The 21,938-nt window shown below is 41.1% G+C and overlaps 1 protein-coding gene across 1 annotated transcript in view; it reads left to right on the top strand.

Annotated features, from left to right (window-relative positions):
* The window catches only part of LOC139169148 (1-phosphatidylinositol 4,5-bisphosphate phosphodiesterase zeta-1-like), a 52,000-nt gene extending 38,102 nt beyond the window's left edge, over positions 1-13,898 (top strand). Inside the window, exons 9-12 of the mRNA XM_070754975.1 lie at positions 4,111-4,283; positions 6,572-6,704; positions 7,165-7,314; positions 13,810-13,898. Coding sequence (XP_070611076.1) covers positions 4,111-4,283; positions 6,572-6,704; positions 7,165-7,314; positions 13,810-13,898 — 545 coding nt within the window. The remainder of the gene's footprint in view (positions 1-4,110; positions 4,284-6,571; positions 6,705-7,164; positions 7,315-13,809) is intronic.
* The last annotated feature ends 8,040 nt before the right edge of the window (positions 13,899-21,938 follow it).

Genomic DNA, 21,938 nt, shown 5'->3' with positions numbered 1-21,938 from the left:
AAACAGGTTGGCAGTTTTGGAGGTCCAATTCCTATGGGACCTTCTCTTCAATACCTCATAATCTAGTAACCAAAAGGTGGAAATAGAATTAAAAATTTATCCTGTGTTCCCCATTTTTACTGATTTGTTAATATGATGATAATATTTACCAACGTAGACAACTTTATGATGAATGGACTTCGACTCTCAAAATTCTTAGCAGTGGCTCTGTTGGCTGGGGAAGTCTACCCATTGTGAACATGCCCAGGGATGAAATAGTGATCTGGGAGATTGCTAATGTGAGGTTACTTCCTTCTGCTTTAATTCTCAAATCAAAAGCGTGGACTGTATTTTCTTTGACTCTCCTTCTAAGGTGGTAGGCTTTGCTTAGGTCAATAATTAATTTCCTGTAAGAAAATTGTCATTGTTTTGTTAGCAACTCTACTTAGAAACAGGGATAGGGATAGGGTTAGGGTTAGATGAATGGATGGATGGATAGGTAGGTAGGTAGGTAGGTAGGTAGGTAAATAGATATGGATATATACCTACAGAGAGAGAGAGAGAGATACACATGCTCTCTCCCTCCCTCCCTCCCTCTCATAGAACACCCCCTATTCACAGTATCAGAGAAAGCAATTTGAAGTATCCACTTTCATCTTTCATGGTTTCCAGGTTTGTAGAAAAATATGATTGTTCTGATTATAGCAAATATACTCTTGTAAGAAAATTAAAATGTTGTTGTTCACTTTCTGCAACAGTAGTTCTGAGGTAGTAATACTAGAGTGCAGATCTTCTAAACAAAAGTCTTTGTTTCTTTCACATAAAGGTAAAGAGAACCAGTCTGATATAGCGAATGAGATACCAAACTAGAAACTAGGAGATTGTGAATTCTAGTCCCATGTAATGCATGAAACCAGGGGTCTTCAAACTTGGCAACTTTAATACTTGTGGACTTCAACTCCCAGAATTCTCCAGCCGGCTATGCTGGCTGGAGAATTCTGGGAGTTGAAGTCCACAAGTCTTAAAGTTGCCAAGTTTGAAGACCTCTGCATGAAACCATCAAGATGACCCTAGGCAGGTCATTCTCTTTAAACTGTAGGAAATAAACAAGGACAAACAACTTCCAAAATGTTGCCAAGTTCAGGCAGCTCCCAGGAGTTAACACACAGGCACACAAGAGCAATAAACCTATTGTGTGGAATCAGGTCCCTGTTTTTTTTAATCCAGGGCAGCAGGTGGAGTCTTGCCTGAGAAGAGGGTGACAGGTAAATGCCAACCTTCCCTGTTGCGTTCAACAATCACGGCTTTATTTCCACTCTTAATGGTCTTGCTGTAGTGTATAACAAAGGATAAATTGTTCTATTTTATGATATGAACTCCACGACACCAAAAGCTTTGATGAAATGCACTGTATATTGTGCACATTTTCCTAGCATGAAAAGAACATTAATTGCATGTTGCTCAGCACTGGGGGAGTCTGTCTTGCAGAAAATTGGATGTTTGTGAAATACCAGCAGAGGCACCAGAATAAAATGCTGATACCTAGAGAAGGAGTGACTGATTCAACATGAAATCTAATCCTTCCAATCCACAATTTATATTCTAGGCTAAAAATAAAGGGGACAAATTGAATCTTGAAAGATCACTCCAAAATAAATAATCAATTGCAAGCCCAATCATAGGATGGACACTTGATTCTATACTCCCTATTTTCCCATGTTTATTTATTTATTTATTTATTCTTTGTCCAATATACAATACATATGGAAGAGAATAGACGTTAAGTAATATATATAATGATAGAAAGTAAAAAGAGAAGTAGATGGGAGGGAGAGAGTATATATGATATAAGAGATAAGGAGAGAATATATATGATATATGAGATAAGGAAAGACAATTGGACAGGGGACGAAAGGCACACTAGTGCACATGCACGCCCCTTACTGGCCTCTTAGGAACCTGGAGAGATCAATCGTGGAGAGTCTAAGGGAGAAGTGTTGGGGGTTGGGAGTTGACACTATTGAGTCCGGTAATGAGTTCCACGCTTCGACAACTCGATTGTTAAAGTCATATTTTTTACAGACAAGTTTGGAGCGGTTATTATTAAGTTTGAATCTGTTGTGTGCTCTTGTGTTGTTGCGGTTGAAGCTGAAGAAGTCATTGACTGGAAGGACGTTGCAGCATATGATCTTGTGGGCAATACTTAAATCGTGTTTTAGGCGCCACAGTTCTAAGCTTTCAATACCCAGGATAGATAGTCTATTTTCGTAGGGTATTCTGTTTTGAGTGGAGGAGTGAAGGGCTCTTCTGGTGAAATATCTTTGGACGTTTTCGAGAGTGTTGATGTCTGAGATGTGGTATGGGTTCCAGACAGATGAGCTGTATTCGAGAACAGGTCTGGCATAGTAATCTCTGTCCCGTTCTATGGCTTTCCTCCAGCGAGACACAAGGGCATGTATGCCCTGTCGGTACCACTCTTTGTTCTGGTCACAAAGTGTTGTGGTTGGCTTCAGGCCAGTTCCTTTGGCTGTTAATTTTGACACAGAGGAGTGGGAGCCATCTGATTACAGAAGACCCATCTGGCTGAAGGGCGAATCAGACAGTGAACCAGAAGGAGAGGCAGAGAGACAAATGAAGCAGGAAGGGACTGGAGAGGCAGAGAGGGGAATGGAGTCAGTCAGATCTCCAGCCAGAGTTAATGAAAAGTTAATGAACAATCCTATTCTGAATGTTCGGGTCAGGAGAATGCTGGGAAGACAAAAGCAGCTGCGCAAATGGAGAAACAGATTATAGGTCACAAGTGATAAGAATTAATGACGCTGCTGTAACATTGAAAAAGGGAGGGTTGGAGAGGTATGTGTGGGAGTCTATCGTTCAGTTTTGAAGAAAGTTTGTTGAATTGTGGTTTCGTGTTTGCTGTGGATTTCTGGACATTCTGACATTTAAGTATGAGTTATTTCTGGCTGGCGTAATCCTGAAAGACTGGAGTAATTAACTCTGACCTATTGAACTCTTAAACTAACACTGCTCTGAAACTCCATGGTTTGTAGTTTTCTGAATATAAAGAACCACCCTTGTTTTATTTTTACAAGCTTGCATGTGTGTGCTTGATTAATTACTTAGTTCTTGGGTGGCCCATGGCCAGGCAGAACATAAAGCCATTTCTTCACTCTGCGAATCACTTCTTCGTCATCCTCAAAATGTCTTCCACGACTAACCGTACATCTGTCGACTGCAGATTCTCCATAAACTGTACACAAACATTTGTGAATGTTCCCAACAGTTTCTTTCTCTGCAGTGAGAAATTCAATGATGACACACTGCTTGTAACATACATCACTTATAGACACCATTTTGAAACACTGCTGCAGCTACGCTATCAAGACAAGCCACTTCATCCAGTGGGGCATGCCGGCCCCTGCCAGGCCCCTGCCAGCATCCCAAGCATCACTCTCCCTACAGGAGAAATCCGGTCTGGTCCAAAAGGACCAGAACCTCCGGGCAATGGGACTTGGGACATTTCCCAGGAGAAGGAAATATCCCAGTGCTGCAGTCACGAGACCTCCTCCCCCCAATTATTATTAAGAATCAACTGCAAATATTTGAACTGCAAAGATTTAGGGCTTAGAAAACATTCTTCACAAAGAGAAACAATGAAAAAGCTTGCAAGTGGTTAAGAGCTGGGAACATTGTTAGCACCTGGTTAGGGCTGGAAAGAAACTTATTTGGAGCAAGTAGAGCAATGAAAAAACCTTGCAAAAGCTTAGGGCTTGGAAAACATTCTTTGCAGAGCAAAACAGTGAAAGAGCCTGCAAGGTAAGAGCTGGGAAGATGGGTAGCACCTAGGTAGGGCTGGGGTGGGGTGGAGCCTTAAAAAAAAGCTACATTCAAAGTATAAGATGCACCTGAATGTTCAGCCTCTTTTAGGGTGTGTGTGTGTCTTATACTCCAAAAATACAGTATGTGTATATTTTTTTTTTGTATTCACAATTGTCTTTCTTAGTTTTGATATTTTTTGTTGCTTCCTTATTTTCTGTCAAAGGTTTGTATTTTAACTTTGGAAATAAAAATGTAAAAATTATTTTTAAAAAGAGAAGTATGTTTCGATTTAATTTTTATTTTTCCCTGCAGTGGCCTTAAATTTCCAAACACCTGGTGTGCAGATGGATTTACTCATTGGAAAATTTTTGGACAATGGAGGCTCTGGTTACGTTTTGAAACCCGAATTCTTGAGAAGAAAAGACTCTGCTTTTGACCCATTCAGTGTTGGCGATAGGTATAATCCCATTACCCTCACAATAAAGGTAAGGCAGGTTCATGGAAACTTCACCTATCTAAGGAACAATTCCTTGATATCATGAACTGAGCTACCATCAAAACATTTGATTAGAAAAGTCTGAGAAAGTTATACTTCCACAATCAAGCTAGTTCTTCATTATCCTTGGCCTATGTTGCCTTCAGAAATACATCTGATATCTCTTTCCCAAGATTTTCTTCTCTTGAATGGCAAGTGTGGGCTGTTGGGGGTTCACAGGGGTTCAGGAGAACCTCTAGCTAAGATTCTCAGCAATTCAGAGAACCCCCAAATCCCATTCCTGGCTGGCTCCGTTCATCCATACCACTGTGGGCATGGTTATTTTGTAGGTGTGGCTTGCTGGCCATGTGATCAGGTGGGAGTGGCTTAATGATCATGTGACCAGGGGTAGCTTAAAGGTCATGTGACTGGCTTAAAGGTGGCCAACTTGATGTCACTCACGTCAAAGGTTTGGGTTAGGGTGCCTGGCCTCTCCTCACCTCAAAGAGATACAATTTCCCTTACTATTACTAAACATCCAAAATATACTATTTAATTCTATGTATATATGCCATGTGTGTACATACATATCATATACAGGCACACAAAAATATATATTGTCTGCTATCTAAAGTGTATGTACACACACACACTCACGCACAACTCTTCTAAAATTATACACATTCAGCCTCATTTACTGCAATAGGAAAAACATACCAAGAGCTCAGAAGGGAAAAGAAAAAAAATATCATTTTTTTTCTACTGGTTCTGCGTACCTGACCGTACTGTAGGAGCCAATCACTGTTCCAGGCTCCTCTCAGGGGTCCTCACACAGGTTGTTTTGGATGCAGGTAAGTAGGCCAAACCTGTGTGACCTTATTGGTCTCTGGAAGTTATGCGACAGGAGACAGTCCCATAGATAGTCTGACCCTAAGCCATGTAAGGCTTTATAGGTAATAGCCAACACCTTGAATTTATTTATTTATCTATTTTGTCCAATACAAATCGAAAGTTAAAGGGAATAAAAACATGTAGTAGTAAATATCAGGGAAAGGATAGAAGAAAAGATATGAGAATAGAATACGTCAATGAAGAATAGAGGAAAAGATATATGAATGGAAGAAAAGATATATAAAATATAGGAGGGGCAATGGGACAGGGGACGGAAGGCACACTAGTGCACTTATGCTCGCCCCTTACTGACCTCTAAGGAACCTGGTGAGGTTCCATCAATCGTGGATAGTCTAAGGGGAAAATGTTTGGGGTTGGGGGTTGACACCACGGAGTCTGGTAATGAGTTCCACGCTTCGACAACTTGATTGCTAAAGTCATATTTTTTACAGTTAGGTTTGGAGCGGTTGATATTAAATTTGAACCTGTTGCATGCTCTCGTGTTATTGCTGTTGAAGTTGAAGTAGTCGTTGATAGGCAGGATGTTGCAGCATATGATCTTGTGGACAATACTTAGATCATGTTTAAGGTGTCGTAGTTCTAGGTTTCCTAGACCCAAGATTGTAAGTCTAGTTTCGTAGGGTATTCTGTTTGGAGTGGTGGAGTGAAGGGCTCTTCTGTGGAAGCATCATTGGACATTTTTGAGGGTGCTGATGTCCAAGATGTGATATGGGTTTTAGACAGATTCGAGGATGGTCTGATGAAAGTTTTGTAAGCTCTGTTGAGTAGTGTGAGATTGCTGGAGCAGAAGCTACGTAGGATCAGGTTAAAAATTCTAGAAGCCTTTTTGGCGTTATTGTTGCAGTGGCCTTTGGCACTTAAGTCGTTTGATATTAGTATTCCAAGGTCTTTTACTGAGTGGGGGTTGACTGTGAGATTTTGTTTATTCAGTTTGTATACGAGGTTCGGATTCTTTTTGCCGATGTGGAGGACAGAGCATTTGCTAGTTGATATTTGAAGTTGCCATGTGTTAGACCAATCTGAGACGAAGCCAAGGTCCAAGACTAATAGGTAGCTAGTGAAGCAGTGGAGCATAGGTATTATATGGGTGTACCGAGCATAGGTGTTATATAGGTCATCCTCATTTAGTGATTAAAGTTGGGGATGATAATTATGCCCCCATAAGAGACCTAAATCCATCCCCTTCTTTTCTGATGCTAATTTGCCTGGACCCTTAGTAGATCAGATTCTTGTATATAGGTAGCATGGAATAAACTTGTAGTTCTTTTGAACTATATCCTGTCTCCTGATTTCTTGTGTCTGGCAACACTTGGATAATTAGTTGTGCGCTGCTATGATCCAGCGTTACTATAAGGATGCATGCCAACGTACATGTCTTTTCTCCAGATTATTAGTGGCTATCAGCTGCCTCCAAGTAACCTCTCCAAAAGTAACAAGGCTGATCCTTTAGTCAAAATAGAAATTCATGGTGTTCCAGTGGATATGACAAAACGGCAGACTTCTGCCATAAAGAATAATGGTAAGTTGAATGAAATAGAAAATTTGAAGAGTTAATTCAATGATCTGTAAAGCCTATCAGAGTTAAGAATGCATGGAACTGTCTAAATTCTGTTGGTTACAATATTGTGTATATTACCTTATTTTTCTATTATATCAAATGTTCTTCAGATTTTTTTTTATTAATAGAGGCATAATTGTTTGGTAAATGATTCACATGCATTTAATACATGCTATTTACAATACATAAATTTACATACAAACAACAATACACGGTTGTTACAAATATATTTATAATTATTATTTATTCATTAAATTTCTAATGAATTCTATGTATGTATAATGCATGGCTATTATTAATACTCATTTTTGTATGCAACTTTCAGCAACAGGATTGATTTTAACCCAATTATAATTATTTTGTATCGTAATACATCATATTTAACATCATTAACAAGATTTTCCTTCCTTGCTTATTTCAGCTTTGAACCCTAGATGGAATGAGACTTTCACCTTTACTGTCCAAGTTCCAGATCTTGCCTTAATACGCTTTGTAGTAGAAGATCAGATGGCGGTTATTGCCAATGACTTCCTTGGCCAATTTACTTTGCCACTTTTGAGCATGAATAAAGGTAAGACCATTGTTTTATGGTTAACGAGAGATAACAAACAGTTGCTTGCCCATAGGACTAGACTACCTCCGAGACCGCCTTCTGCTTCATGAATCCCAGCGACCAGTGAGGTCCCACAGAGTTGGTCTCCTTAGGGTCCCATCGACCAAACAATGTCAGCTGGCCTGACCTAGGGGAAGAGCCTTCTCTGTAGTGGCCCCAGCCCTCTGGAATTAGCTCCCTCTGGAGATTCGCACTGCCCCCCCTCCTTGTCTTCCGAAAGAGCTTAAAAACTCATCTTTGTCACCAGGCCTGGGGACATCAGATCTTCCCCCTGACCAACAAATGTTTTTAGTGTGATTTATTGAATGATTGTTAATGAAAGTTTTTAATGTTAGGATTATTTAGGATGCTTATTAATTGGATTAATTGGATTATTAAAATATAATAAATAATTATTGTCTTTGTATATGCTGTGAGCTGCCCCGAGTCCTCAGAGAGGGGAGGCATACAAATCCAAATGAATAAATAAATAAATATTTTTTTAAAAAATACAGGGGGCAATGTAACAGAGAAGAATTATTGTCTGTAGCAGAAAACGTGGCAGCACAATAAGTCCTACCATTATACTTCCTATGGTAGATTCTCAGTCATCCAGGTCATGGTTGTCCCGAAGGTGTTTATTCTTTTTCTTTATTTTATTTTATGTACACAAAAAGCATTACATAACACACAAACACACAATGGTAGGAATTCTTGATCCCATCTTGATTATAGCTCAATTCACAAATGTTTGTATATACTATAAATATTTTCAGATATATTTGTCATTTAAATTTTATACTTATTTCTTTTATGTATATCAACTTCCTGGTCAATTTTTTTTGTATATGTATTTTTATGGATCTCTTTACTACCTATTGCCTTTTCCATTTCTATATGCATCCATATATACGTACATCCAACAAATTAATATTTATACTCTTCATAAATTATGTTCTATAAAGGTTCAGTAAATCGTTTGGGTAATGTGTTTTCTTAGTTTTTTATAATGAGTTTTGTCCTTTTTTTGCCATTTGTTGGCTAAACTGTATTTCATTAGTCAGAGATTGTAGATCAGCTCAAGTAGGGAAAAATGGGACAAACATTAGAACAAGGCATATTGCAAACTAGCAAAAGAAAACAATTGCTTTACACTATGGAGTAGTCTTCACTATCTTACAAAACAAAACATGAAAAAGAAAAGAAGACAGTCCCAGAGGTATGATCACCCACACTGTAGTATAATGGATTATTGTAGCTAATGATCACTTAAGTGATCGTGTATTGATACCTAATTATTATCTGTTGTAATCCCAAAGGTGCTTTTTCAAGAGGCTGAAGAAGCTTCTTGGATGAGAAGCGAAACATCTTCAAAGAAAAAAACCAGAAAGTCTAGTTGCCTCCTGAAAAATCATCTTTGGGACAAACATGACCTGAATGGCTGAGAATTTCTACAGACATCTGTTATAATATTTGCAGAAACCTTATTCCTGTCTTTACGTCATCAGTAGGTGAGATATAATACATATCATAACCAAGGTGTTCTGCCGTCATGTCTCAACTGCCCATAATTACAAGGTAATTAGTTCAGGAAGACACACACCACACGATAAAAGGAAACCCCAAAAGTTTTTATAAACAGAAAAACAGAAACAGCTCCCTTTTTAAATGTCAAAAGGATTTTCTGGTACACATAAGGCACAGGTTAAATGCAGTCCAATTGCTCACCCAATAACTGGGAAATTGAGTCCAATTCTAAAGTCCAGAGAGTCCACACACACAATCCCAAAGAGCAAAAGCCACGATCTTGACAAAACAATGAATCAGATAAATTGCCATGAGGCTAAAACACCAGGCTGCACTTTTATCTGTAGCACTAATTACAGCAGCCTCACCCAACCACAGGTGGCCTCATTTTCTCTTGTAATAATCCTTCAGTTGTTGTCTCCTATGCATCACTCAACGCATGCGTGGATGTGTCATTAATTCTTGTTCAGAATCCAGGGATGATACAGATGACTGATCTCCTCCTGGGCTGTCTGCCAAACTCCCCTCTTCCCTGTCACTCACGCTTCTTTGGTCAGAGGAGACTTTGTCGGCAGATTCTACTGGGAGCAAAACAGGCCTGCGGCATGTGGATGTCTCTCCCACATCCACCTCCACATTCCTTGGGACAGGAGCTGGGCCAGAGCTAACCACACAACACAAGGGAAGAAACTATACCCTGAATTTAGAGAACAGGGAAATGTCAAACCCTATTTAACACAGAGACATTGTTCTAATGTGGAGCCTTCTGAAGTCGAACTAGTTTTCAGTTCCCAGCCATCAACTCATCTAGAAAGAATCCCTCCAGGAGCTGCAGAGAAGCAATACATCTCCCTTTTTCAAATGCAGGTTATAAAATATTACTTTGAATTTAACATTATATACACAGCTCGATGAAATAGCCATTGAAATGCTCAGCTATATTTCACGCTAGCTTTTGAGGCCCTTAACTATAATAATAATAAAAAAAGAGAAAAGTTGACAGCTTATAGAACAAAGATAAGTCACCGGTAAAAAGGACTGAGCACGATTTGAATATTTTTAAATTTACAAAAGGAGGGGATTAAACTCAGATTCCCTTTTCTTATCCTTGGCTGCCTTTCTTGATTTTTATTTTTATTTATTAATTGGATTTATATGCCGCCACCCCCACCTCAGAGGACTCGGGGTGGCTTACAACCTATCAAGAAATACAATTATTTATTTATTTATTTATTTATTTATTTATTTATTTATTTATTTATTTATTTATTTATTTATTTATTATTTAGATTTGTATGCCGCCCCTCTCCGCGAACCCGGGGCGGCTTACAACAAAAAATATAAACAATCGTACAAATCCAAATAAATTCAATAAATTTAAGTATTTAAAATAGTTTTAAAAAGAACCCCACTATATTAACAAGCACACACACAAACATACCATACATAAATTGTATGTGGCCGGGGGAGGTGTTTCAGTTCCCCCATGCCTGACGACAAAGGTGGGTTTTAAGAGCTTTACAGAAGGCAGGGAGAGTAGGGGCAGTTCTAATCTCCGGGGGGAGTTGGTTCCAGAGGGCCGGGGCTGCCACAGAGAAGGCTCTTCCCCTGGGGCCTGCCAACCGACATTGTTTAGTTGACGGGACCCGGAGAAGGCCCACTCTGTGGGACCTAATCGGTCACTGGGATTCGTGCGGCAGAAGGTGGTCTCGGAGATATACAATATACAGTGTAAGCATCTAAAATCGAATTAATTTAGCTAATTAAATTTAAAAACCCTAATAACATTTGAAAATCACTCATTCCCATTCAACAGCAAACATACGGCAGCATACAAATAATAATAATAATAATAATAATAATAATAATAATAATAATAATAATAATGGCTGTGCAGGGCAACTGAGCTTCCAGTTTCTGGCACATGCATGCCCGCCAGCCACTGATGCACCAGAAATTGGAAGTCCAGGAGATAGGCATGCATGCTCAGGTCAGAAGCAGGAAGCTCAGCTTCCCAGCGCATGAATGTGTGCTGGGGAACTGCTCTTCCGGTTTCCGGTGCTACCCCACATGTGCGTACTTGATCCCATTTCAGCACTCGGTGCCAAAAACGTTTGCCAACACTGGACTAGAAAGTCGTAGGCCTTGAGTCAGCCATGAAGCTGGGTGACCTTGGACCAATCACTCTCTCTCAGACCAATCTACCTCGTAGGGTTGTTGTGGGCAAACGAGAAATAACTGTGTTGGACAGTTTTACCAAATGGACTTATCTGTAAACATAATGGGTGAACAGTGCGGCCAGGCATTAGGGAAAGCAAGTACAATGCTTGGCTGCATGGCTAGAGGTATAACAAGCAGGAAGAGGGAGATTGAGATCCCGCTATATAGAGCGCTGGTGAGACCACATTTGGAATACTGTGTTCAGTTCTGGAGACCTCACCTACAAAACTATATTGATAAAATTGAACGGGTCCAATGATGGGCTACAAGAATGGTGGAAGGTCTTTAAGCATAAAACATATCAGGAAAGACTTAATGAACTCAATCTCTATAGTCTGGAGGACAAAAGGGAGACATGACCGAAACATTTATGTGTGTATGTTTGATTTTTATAATAAGGGTTTTTAGTTGTTTTATTAAATTGAATTGTTACATGTTGTTTTTTTATCATTGTTGTTAGCCGCCCCGAGTCTGCGGAGAGGGGCGGCATACAAATCCAATAAATAAATAAATAAATATTTTAAATATGTTAAAGGGTTAAATAAGGTTCAGGAGGGAAGTGTTTGTAATAGGAAAGTGAACACAAGAGCAAAGGGGGCAAAATCTGAGGTTAGTTGGGGTAAAGATCAGAAGCAACGTGAGAAAATATTATTTTACTGAAATAGTAGTAGATGCTTGAAACAAACTCCCAGCAGACGTGGTTGGTAAATCCACAGTAACTGAATTTAAACATGCCTGGGATAAACATATATCCATCCTAAGATAAAAATACAGGAAATAGTATAAGGGCAGACTAGATGGACCATGGGGTCTTTTTCTGCCGTCAGTCTTCTATGTTTCTATGTTTCTAAATAAACAAATGCCTTTATGTCTATACAAATCACAGTGCACACTTGTTAATTTGCACATTTAAGCCTCTGCCTAATTCTGAATTAGACTGAATCCTGATTGCTTTACAAATACCCTGACCTGCTTGGAGGATTTAAATTAAATCGGATTTAGATAAGGGAAGGTAGTGTTTTAAATGAATTTAAGTTTGGGTGATGGAAATCAGTCATGTTCTCTAGTTCATTTCTCCTGTCATTACAAACTTGCCAAAAAGTATACATTCCATTTGCAAAATATTTTCCTGGGTGTAATATTGCATGCACATCGTCATAAAATATCCAAAAGAAATATTAAGCTATATTTCACACTGCATGGAAGCATCATGAAATATTTAGACAGACTCTAATGAGATGACAAACTTGGTGAGCTGTCAGAAAATATCTATAAGTGTTATTACGGAAGGAGAAAACATCTATTTCTCAATAACAGAGCACCTAAAATAAATGATAAATATATATTTGGGTATGTCTGCGTGAAGTTTGTCAGAGAAAATAGAAAGAGGAGGATTTTCTGGAAATCTATATCAAATTGATCTCTGTTCTTGTTGAATCCACACAAAAAGGAACAATTGGTTAAAGTTTTATAAACATATGTGGTTCTTTCTGAGGAAGTGTCTTTTTGCATGTGCCACAGTGTGCATTTAAAGATAACATATAGGATAGGATAGGATACGATAGGTTAGAATATACTAGAATAGAATATACTAGAATATACTAGAATAGAATAGAAAATGGATAGAATGGAATGGAAGGGAAGGGAAGGGAAGAGAAGAGAAGAGAAGAGAAGGGAATGCAATAGAATAGAATAGAATAGGAAATGAATAGAATAGAATAGAATAGAATAGAATGGAATGGAAGGGAAGAGAAGAGAAGAGAAGGGAATGCAATAGAATAGAATAGAATAGAATAGAATAGAATAGGAAATGAATAGAATAGACTAGAAGAGAAGAGAAGGGAAGGGAATGCAATACAATAGAAGAGAAGAGAAGAGAAGGGAAGGGAATGCAATACAATAGAAGAGAAGGGAAAAGAAGGGAATGCAATAGAATAGAATAGAATAGAATAGAAGAGAAGAGAAGAGAAGAGAAGAGAGAATTGGGAATTGAATGGGAATGGAATAGGATAGGATAGGATAGGATAGGGAAGGGGAAGGGGAATCATGTCCTCGTAGAAGGGCGGCATACAAGTCTAATTAATAATAATAATAATAATAATAATAATAATAATAATAATAATAATAATAAAATGAAAAATGAAAAAAATTAAATGGGAAATGGAAATGGGATAGAATAGAATGGGAAAGGGAAAGGGAATAGAACCGAACCGAACCGAACCGAACAGAACAGAACACTTTACTTGGCCAACTCCCTTCTAGCACTGATAACAGCGAAGGCTCCACTTACACCTAAGCCTGTGCCCATGCACAAGATTTCACTTCTGCACATGGGCCTTTCCCCCAGTAGTGAGGTATGCACGCGACCCATCATGTCGGGTGTACACACAGCCGGCCCAGCCTCCGGAACCCATTAAAAAATCCTAATGGATTACCAATCCCAATCGTACGGGGTGCAGTCCATCACTGACTGATGATGCTACCTAGTTGGATAATGAAATAACAAACTATAATTCTATACTCGTGTGACAAATATGTAAATAAATAAAATAAAGTTAGTTGCTAGGGTCACTGTTGATCCATCTTATTCACTAAGTCAACGTGGAGGGTAAGTTTATTTCCCACTGTTGTTTCTTGCTTGACATACTGGAGTCTTTGGAGAGGGGCGGCATACAAATCTAATAAATTGAATTGAATTGAATTGTTGTCATCTTGGTTTTCTTTCAGGTTATCGCCATGTTCCATTGGTCTCCAAACTTGGAGTTACCCTCAAGCCTGCCTCCCTGTTTGTCTACATATGGTACTTTCAACAGTAAAGTCATCGCCCACTCTTCCATCTGTGTGTTTTAATAAAGCAACCATGGTCCATGCAGGTGATCCCTTCTATTTTCTAATAGAGGAACTAAGTGTTTATAGTCCTTGAAGGGTTAGGTCTGTGGAATAGGCATTCTGTCTTGTAACTGGTGTTTGTGTGTGTGTGTGTCAGTGATGGGCTGCCAACATTTTTACTGCTGCACTGTGGGTTTGGCTTACTTTGCGCTGTGGCTTGATGGTCATGTGACCGGGTAGGAGTGGCTTGATGGTCATGTGACCAGGCAGGAGTGGCTTGACAATCATGTGACCGGGGGTGGTTTAAAGGTCATGTGACTGAGTGGGAATGGCTTGCCGACCAAGATAAATTTTCTTTTTTCTTTTTAAAATATCTTTATTAGTTATTTACATTGAAAGCAAAACAATGGGGAAAAACAAACATACAAACAAAACAAGCGAAAGAAAAACATTACTAAATAAAGCATTATGCTTTATACAATAGTTTGCATTGGTATCAGAAAGAAACATCAATGCCAGCTATTCAGCTGGGACTTGTTATTTACAGATTATTCATTTACACCCATTTCATTTTCTAATTGCAATGTATGTTAGTCTTCTTAAATTGTCTTATTTCTATATCTCTATATTTCTTTTCCTTCAGTTGTACTTATTCTATGGATTATCGGTTTGTTATAAGACAATGGAGGAATAAAGAAACTGTTACCAAACCAAATGTAACCATTGTCAAGATACGTTTTCAAATAGGTGCTTGGACTCTTAACTGAAAAAGAGTCCAAGCACCTGTGTTTCTCCAAAAATAAGACAGCGTCTTATATTAATTTTTGTTCCCAAAGATGTGCTACGTCTTATTTTCATGGGATGTCTTATTTTTTTCCCAGTGAATTGTATCCTGTATCCTGCTGCAGCAAAAACGCATCCAAACACGCAACTGCATGTTGGATGCATATTGGATGTATTTTAAGTCTGATTGATGCAGCGTTTGCAATGCAATTTATGGACAGCAGTGTTATATATGTTCTGTTCGGGAATACTGCGAAATGAAACATCTGCTACATCTTACTTTCAAGGGATGCCTTATATTAGGCAATTCTTCAAAACCTCTCCCATGTCTTACTTTCGCAGTTGACTTATTTTCGGGGAAACAGGGTATTTGAAAACTTATCTTGACAATGGTTACATTTGGTTACCTTTGATAACAGTTTCTGTTATCAAATGATAGACAGCATTATTTGTTGAGGAGCACGATAACATTTTATGGTTTTGTACTGAACCCACAAGGTTCAGTAGGATAACAGATTAGGCAAGTAGCTCAATTTTCTTTCATTGCTATAAAAGTTCAGTTCTAGATAATGATTAAAGCATTTATGGGTAAAAACATACTATTTAATTATTTCCTATTTTAAAAGTAATTAAGGATCCTACTAAGGTACTAGAGAAGGAAGGACAATAAAAAAACCTATTAAGTATTCAATAAATAGTGCATAAAATTACTACCCCCACTGCATTCCTCCACCCCTGTGAGGGCAGCAACCCATTACTGGTGTGTGTGTGTGTTTAATTGCTTTATAGTATCTTTGTAAAAACTTTATAGTATCTCCCTCCATTATAAATTGAGGAATCTTGGTGGCTCAGTGCTTAACACGTTGGAGTGATTAAGATGCTAGAAAGATTCCAGACCTGAGCGCCAAGTGACAGGTGAACTCCCAATCTTGCCCCAGCTATTGGCAACCTAGCAGTTCGAAAACATGAAAATGCGAGTAGATAAATAGGTACATTCTTCAGGAAGGCTGTTTACCAAATGGCTGAAGCAACAAAAATTTCGGGCTAACTTGAGGTCCTAAGTTGAAGACTACCGTACCTGTACAGGGTCATAGAATTACTTAGAATTGGGTGCTTAGCCCACGTTGCTTACATCAAGAATCTAAATGAATTTAGCCAGTAGTGAAATCATTTTTTTTACCATCAGTTCTGTGGGCATGGCTTGGTGGGCATGTTGTGGCTTGGTGGGTGTGACTTGGTAGGCTTAGCAGGGGAAGGATACTACAGACTAACCATTCTTTCCCCACTCCAGGGGAAGGACACTGCACAATCTCCATTCCCTCCCCACTCCAGGGGGAGGACACTGCACAATCTCCCTTCCCTCCCCAATCCTGGGAGGACGATACTTCACATACTCCATTCCTACCCCACTCCAGGGGGAAGGATACTGCACAGTCTCCATTCCCTCCCCATTCCTGGGGGGAGGATACTGCACAAACTCCATTCCCACCCCACTCCATGGGGGAGGACCCTGCACAATCTCCATTCCCTCCCCATTCCTGGGGGGAGGATACTGCACCATCTCCATTCCCTCCCCACTCTTGGGGGGAGGATACTGCACAATCTCAATTCCTACCTCACTCCTGGGGGAAGGATCCTGCACAATCTCTATTCCCTCCCCATTCCTAGAGGGAGGATACTGCACAATCTCTATTCCCTCTCCACTCCAGGGGGAGGATACTGCACAAGTTCCATTCCCTTCCCACTCCTGGGGGGAGGATACTGCACAATCTCTATTCCCTCCCCACTCTGTGGGGGAGGATACTGCACAAGTTCCATTCCTACTCTACTCTGGGGCCAGCCAGAGGTGGTATTTGCCGGTTCTCTGAACTACTCAAAATTTCCACAATCGGTTCTTCAGAACCTGTTGGATTTCATCTCTGAAATTTAGCCCTGAAAGAATTCCTCTGGTTTCTAAAAATTTCCAGCAAAGAGGAAATCCATCATTTCTCCCTCCCACTGATTCCACTAGCAAAGGGTACTTAATTTCAGGATGTTTCCCTTTAAATTTTGCTAGAATCTGATTAGCCCAATCGGATTTCATGAACTGAATTTCAAATGTCCTCTGCCATCCTATTAGGGCAGTGTTTCCCAACCTTGGCAATTTGAAGCTATCTGGACTTCAACTCCCAGAATTCGCTGGCTGGGGAATTCTGGGAGTTGAAGTCCAAATAGCTTCAAGTTGCCAAGGTTGGGAAACACTGTATTAGGGGACAAAAACAAATTCAAGCGGCAATGGCAAAATTGACAAAACCGGGAAGCCATTAAGCACACCTCTGCTACATGTCCACCCTAAATTGCCTGCTGCTGAAGATGTTTCGGTGATTAAAAAACCAGAACTGGAACAGCGCAAAGCACATTAGCCTGTAATGTGTACTTAGCCCTTTTACCTCTGCAGCAATTGCGTGCTGCAAAATAAACAGATTGGCCTTTTATACCCCCGGTGCTAATGGGGACATTTGCACATAGAGGGTACTCCTAGCATGTAGATAACTAAATGACAACGGACCATGAAAAAGCCATTATGATTTCCCCACGATTAGCAACTTGTTATGTGCAGTTAGCAGCCTCCCGTCTGCGCCTCTTCTCCAAGGCAAAGTCTTCAGTTAATGTGGCAAAAGAGCTCACTCTGGGAAATAAGGAGGACAGCACCTCATGCTAATGAACAAATAATTCAACCGCCTCTGACAACGTTCAAATTGCCTCCTTCTCCAGTGGAAGAGCACTTCCCTGCATTCAGCTGGACGTTGTTTTTGTTGAACAATCGGCATTATCGCAACTCTGTGCAAAATGGCCTGCTGGTTTTCATAGTCAGAGGCAGACAAGATCTTTGCAATTATGGACTGCAGCATATATACAGGTAGCTACTAAACTGGAATTTTTTCATTTCATTTCATTTTATTGGATTTGTATGCCGCCCCTCTCCGTAGACTCGGGGCGGCTAACAACAGTGGTAAAAACAACATGCGACAATCCAATGCTAAAGAAGCTAAAAACCCTTATTTTAAAACCAATCATACATACAAACGTACCATACATAAATTGTAGAAGCCTAGGGGGAAAGAATATTTCAATTCCCCCATGCCTGATGACAGAGGTGGGTTTTAAGAAGCTTATGAAAGGCAAGAAGGGTGGGGGCTATTCTAATCTCTGGGGGGAGTTGGGTCCAGAGGGCCAGGGCCGCCACAGAGAAGGCTCTTCCCCTGGGTCCCGCCAAACGACATTGTTTAGTTGACGGGACCCGGAGAAGGCCCACTCTGTGGGACCTAATTGGTCGCTGGGATTCGTGCGGCAGAAGGCGGTCCTGGAGATAATTGCAATCCACGTGGAAAGAAAATAATAATCATCATACTGTTCATGGAAAGTTAAGACGCCAACATTTCATCACCGTTGTGAAGCACAGGAAATGCAAACTGTTGTGTGAACCAAAGCGCAGAACTATCTTTATGGACCACAAAGTCTGATTTGCCATCACGAACAAAATAATACTGATGCAGATGCCAACATTACTGTGGTGTGTTTTACTATGTATCAATATTTAGAATGATTTAGAGCATTCCAGAAAAGATTCTTTTAAAGCACAGGTCACAATATTAGGAACGACCAATTTCTTGTTGACTACTTCAACTTCAACCACAACAACACAAGAGCACACAACAGATTTAAACTTAATATTAACCGCTCCAAACTTGACTGTAAAAAATATGACTTCAGGAACCGAGTGGTCGAAGCGTGGAACTCATTACCGGACTCCGTAGTGTCATCCCCAAACCCCCAACACTTTACCCTTAGATTATCCACAGTTGACCTATCCAGTTTCGTAAGAGGTCAGTAAGGGGCGAGTACAAGTGCACTAGAGTGCCTTCCGTCCCCTGTCCTATTGCTCTCCTATATCTCCTATACCTTTCTTCTATTCTTATATCTCTTCTTCTATTCTTTCATTGATATGTTCTACTACTATATCTTCTTTTCTATTATTTCTTAGATATATTTTACTATGAGTATCTCCTCTATAACCTTCATCATGTATTTTACTATGTGTATATAGATATATACCCACTAAAACCCTCATTGTGTATTGGACAAAATAAAAAAATTAAAATAATATATTTCATGGCAACAAAAATTTCTTTCATCCTTCCTATCATCCATTGAGTAAAACGTAAAACGTGTTAACTGATGACTTGGACTTTACAAATTCACTGAACTGTCAACATGCAATCTGAATTTGAATTTATAAGGGCAAATTTATTCCAAGCTAAACTCCGTCTGGAAGCTAAAAGACATGGAAGTATCCTTTCTACAAGGCGGTTGCTCTGTCTCAGCTAGTTTATATTCCAAAGCATTTTCATGCATCCACTTTAGTTGGGCTATAAAATTCAATGTGTTCTTCAGAAATAGACTTCGCCAAAGTCAGTCATTCTGCAAATGAGTGACCGTAAAAATCGAATGAACAAATGAGGAGAACTTACTTAGCATTAACCGCTGCCATCAAGCTGATAAGAAGTATTGCTCTGTCGGGATAGGATGGAAGCCTTTTTATATACAGTGATACCTCGTCTTACGGACCCCTCTTCATACTGTTCTGTCTGGGTGCCCCCAGACTTCAACACCAACTGGAAAAAGCAGCCAGACACGCTGGTAAAAACAAAAGCACTTTATAGTTTGAAAAATAAACACAGAGAAAAACCTGTTCTTCCCAACAGGCAGGCTATGAGGCTTCACAGCAAAGTCCTGACGGCCAGACAATACAGCAGACTTCTTGCTGGCACACACACCACTGTAGAAAATAAGCCCCCACGCCTTTTCCCCCAAGGTTTCAGCCTTCAAGGCCACAAGCCAGAATCAGAGACGCCAAAGATCACAGCCAGGTCCCAGGACTCCCAAAGATAATACTCCACAATACAGGAAGGGTGGGTCTGCCTTTTCAGCCTTTCTGGGGAGAACCACACCCAAACCCAGATGTTACCTATTTAGGACTGGAAGTACCTGGCTAATTGTCCCCTTCGTTGTGCTGCTCTTCTCTGCCTGTGATCGATGATGGCTTGAGCATTTTCATCTAAGGACTCCAGGCTGCTTGCTGGGGAGAGCTCCACCCCAGGGGATTCTGGCTGTTCTCCCTCTCCCTCGGCCTGATATTCCTCCTCCCCTTCTGCCTGGGCCTCCTCCTCCTCCTCCTGTTCCTCATCCTCCCCCTCTGAGCAGGGAGCCGGCAGAGGTTCAGCCGTTCCCTGAGGAGCCTCAGACGGAATCACAACACATACGAACTTTTCATGATACGAACCCAGTGTATAAGATTTTTTTGCCTCTTATTCCGAACTATTTTCACCTTACGAACCCGAGCAGCCGCTGCTGGGATGCCCCGAAGTGCTGGGATTTCCCTGAGGCTGCTTTGAATCCCAGCGACAAACTCCCCCCTTCCAAACTGCATGGGGAAAAGACTCATGGAGCTCAAGAGGGGAGAAAGGTGTGGGAGAAATGAGCAGAATGGGGTGGGCAAATATGGGATGGAAAGACTCATGGAGCTCAAGAGAGGAGAAAGGTGTGGGGGAAATGAGCAGAATGGGGTGGGCAAGAACAGGAGGGAAAGACTCATGGAGCTCAAGAGAGGAGAAAGGTGTGGGGGAAATGAGCAGAATGGGGTGGGCAAAAACAGGAGGGACTCATGGAGCTCAAGAGAGGAGAAAGCTGTGGGGGAAATGAGCAGAATGGGGTGGGCAAAAACGGGAGGGACTCATGGAGCTTAATAGAGGAGAAAGGTGTGGGGAAAATGAGCAGAATGGGGTGGGCAAAAACAGGAGGGACTCATGGAGCTCAAGAGAGGAGAAAGGTGTGGGGAAAATGAGCAGAACGGGGTGGGCAAAAACGGGAGGGACTCATGGAGCTCAAGAGAGGAGAAAGGTGTGGGGAAAATGAGCAGAATGGGGTGGGCAAAAACGGGAGGGACTCATGGAGCTCAAGAGAGGGGAAAGGTGTGGGGGAAATGAGCAGAATGGGGTGGGCAAAAACAGGAGGGACTCATGGAGCTCAAGAGAGGAGAAAGGTGTGGGGGAAATGAGCAGAATGGGGTGGGAAAAAATGGGAGGGACTCATGGAGCTCAAGAGAGGGGAAAGGTGTGGGGAAAATGAACAGAACGGGGTGGGAAAAAATGGGAGGGACTCATGGAGCTCAAGAGAGGAGAAAGGTGTGGGGGAAATGAGCAGAATGGGGTGGGAAAAAATGGGAGGGACTCATGGAGCTCAAGAGAGGAGAAAGGTGTGGGGGAAATGAGCAGAATGGGGTGGGAAAAAATGGGAGGGACTCATGGAGCTCAAGAGAGGGGAAAGGTGTGGGGGAAATGAGCAGAATGGGGTGGGAAAAAATGGGAGGGACTCATGGAGCTCAAGAGAGGGGAAAGGTGTGGGGGAAATGAGCAGAATGGGGTGGGAAAAAATGGGAGGGACTCATGGAGCTCAAGAGAGGAGAAAGGTGTGGGGGAAATGAGCAGAATGGGGTGGGAAAAAATGGGAGGGACTCATGGAGCTCAAGAGAGGGGAAAGGTGTGGGGGAAAGGAGCAGAATGGGGTGGGAAAAAACGGGAGGGACTCATGGAGCTCAAGAGAGGAGAAAGGTGTGGGGAAAATGAACAGAACGGGGTGGGAAAAAACGGGAGGGACTCATGGAGCTCAAGAGAGGAGAAAGGTGTGGGGAAAATGAACAGAACGGGGTGGGAAAAAATGGGAGGGACTCATGGAGCTCAAGAGAGGAGAAAGGTGTGGGGGAAATGAGCAGAATGGGGTGGGAAAAAATGGGAGGGACTCATGGAGCTCAAGAGAGGGGAAAGGTGTGGGGGAAATGAGCAGAATGGGGTGGGAAAAAACGGGAGGGACTCATGGAGCTCAAGAGAGGAGAAAGGTGTGGGGAAAATGAACAGAACGGGGTGGGAAAAAACGGGAGGGACTCATGGAGCTCAAGAGAGGAGAAAGGTGTGGGGAAAATGAACAGAACGGGGTGGGAAAAAACGGGAGGGACTCATGGAGCTCAAGAGAGGGGAAAGGTGTGGGGATAATGAGCAGAACGGGGTGGGCAAAAACGGGAGGGACTCATGGAGCTCAAGAGAGGAGAAAGGTGTGGGGAAAATGAGCAGAATGGGCTGGGCAAAAACAGGAGGGAAAGACCCATGGAGCTCAAGAGAGGCTCTTTTCTCTTTCCTTCATTGGGACTG

Source organism: Erythrolamprus reginae, chromosome 6 (genome assembly GCF_031021105.1).
Source record: "Erythrolamprus reginae isolate rEryReg1 chromosome 6, rEryReg1.hap1, whole genome shotgun sequence".
Taxonomy (NCBI): Eukaryota; Metazoa; Chordata; class Lepidosauria; order Squamata; family Dipsadidae; genus Erythrolamprus; species Erythrolamprus reginae.
This window is presented reverse-complemented; position numbering and strand designations above follow the sequence as displayed.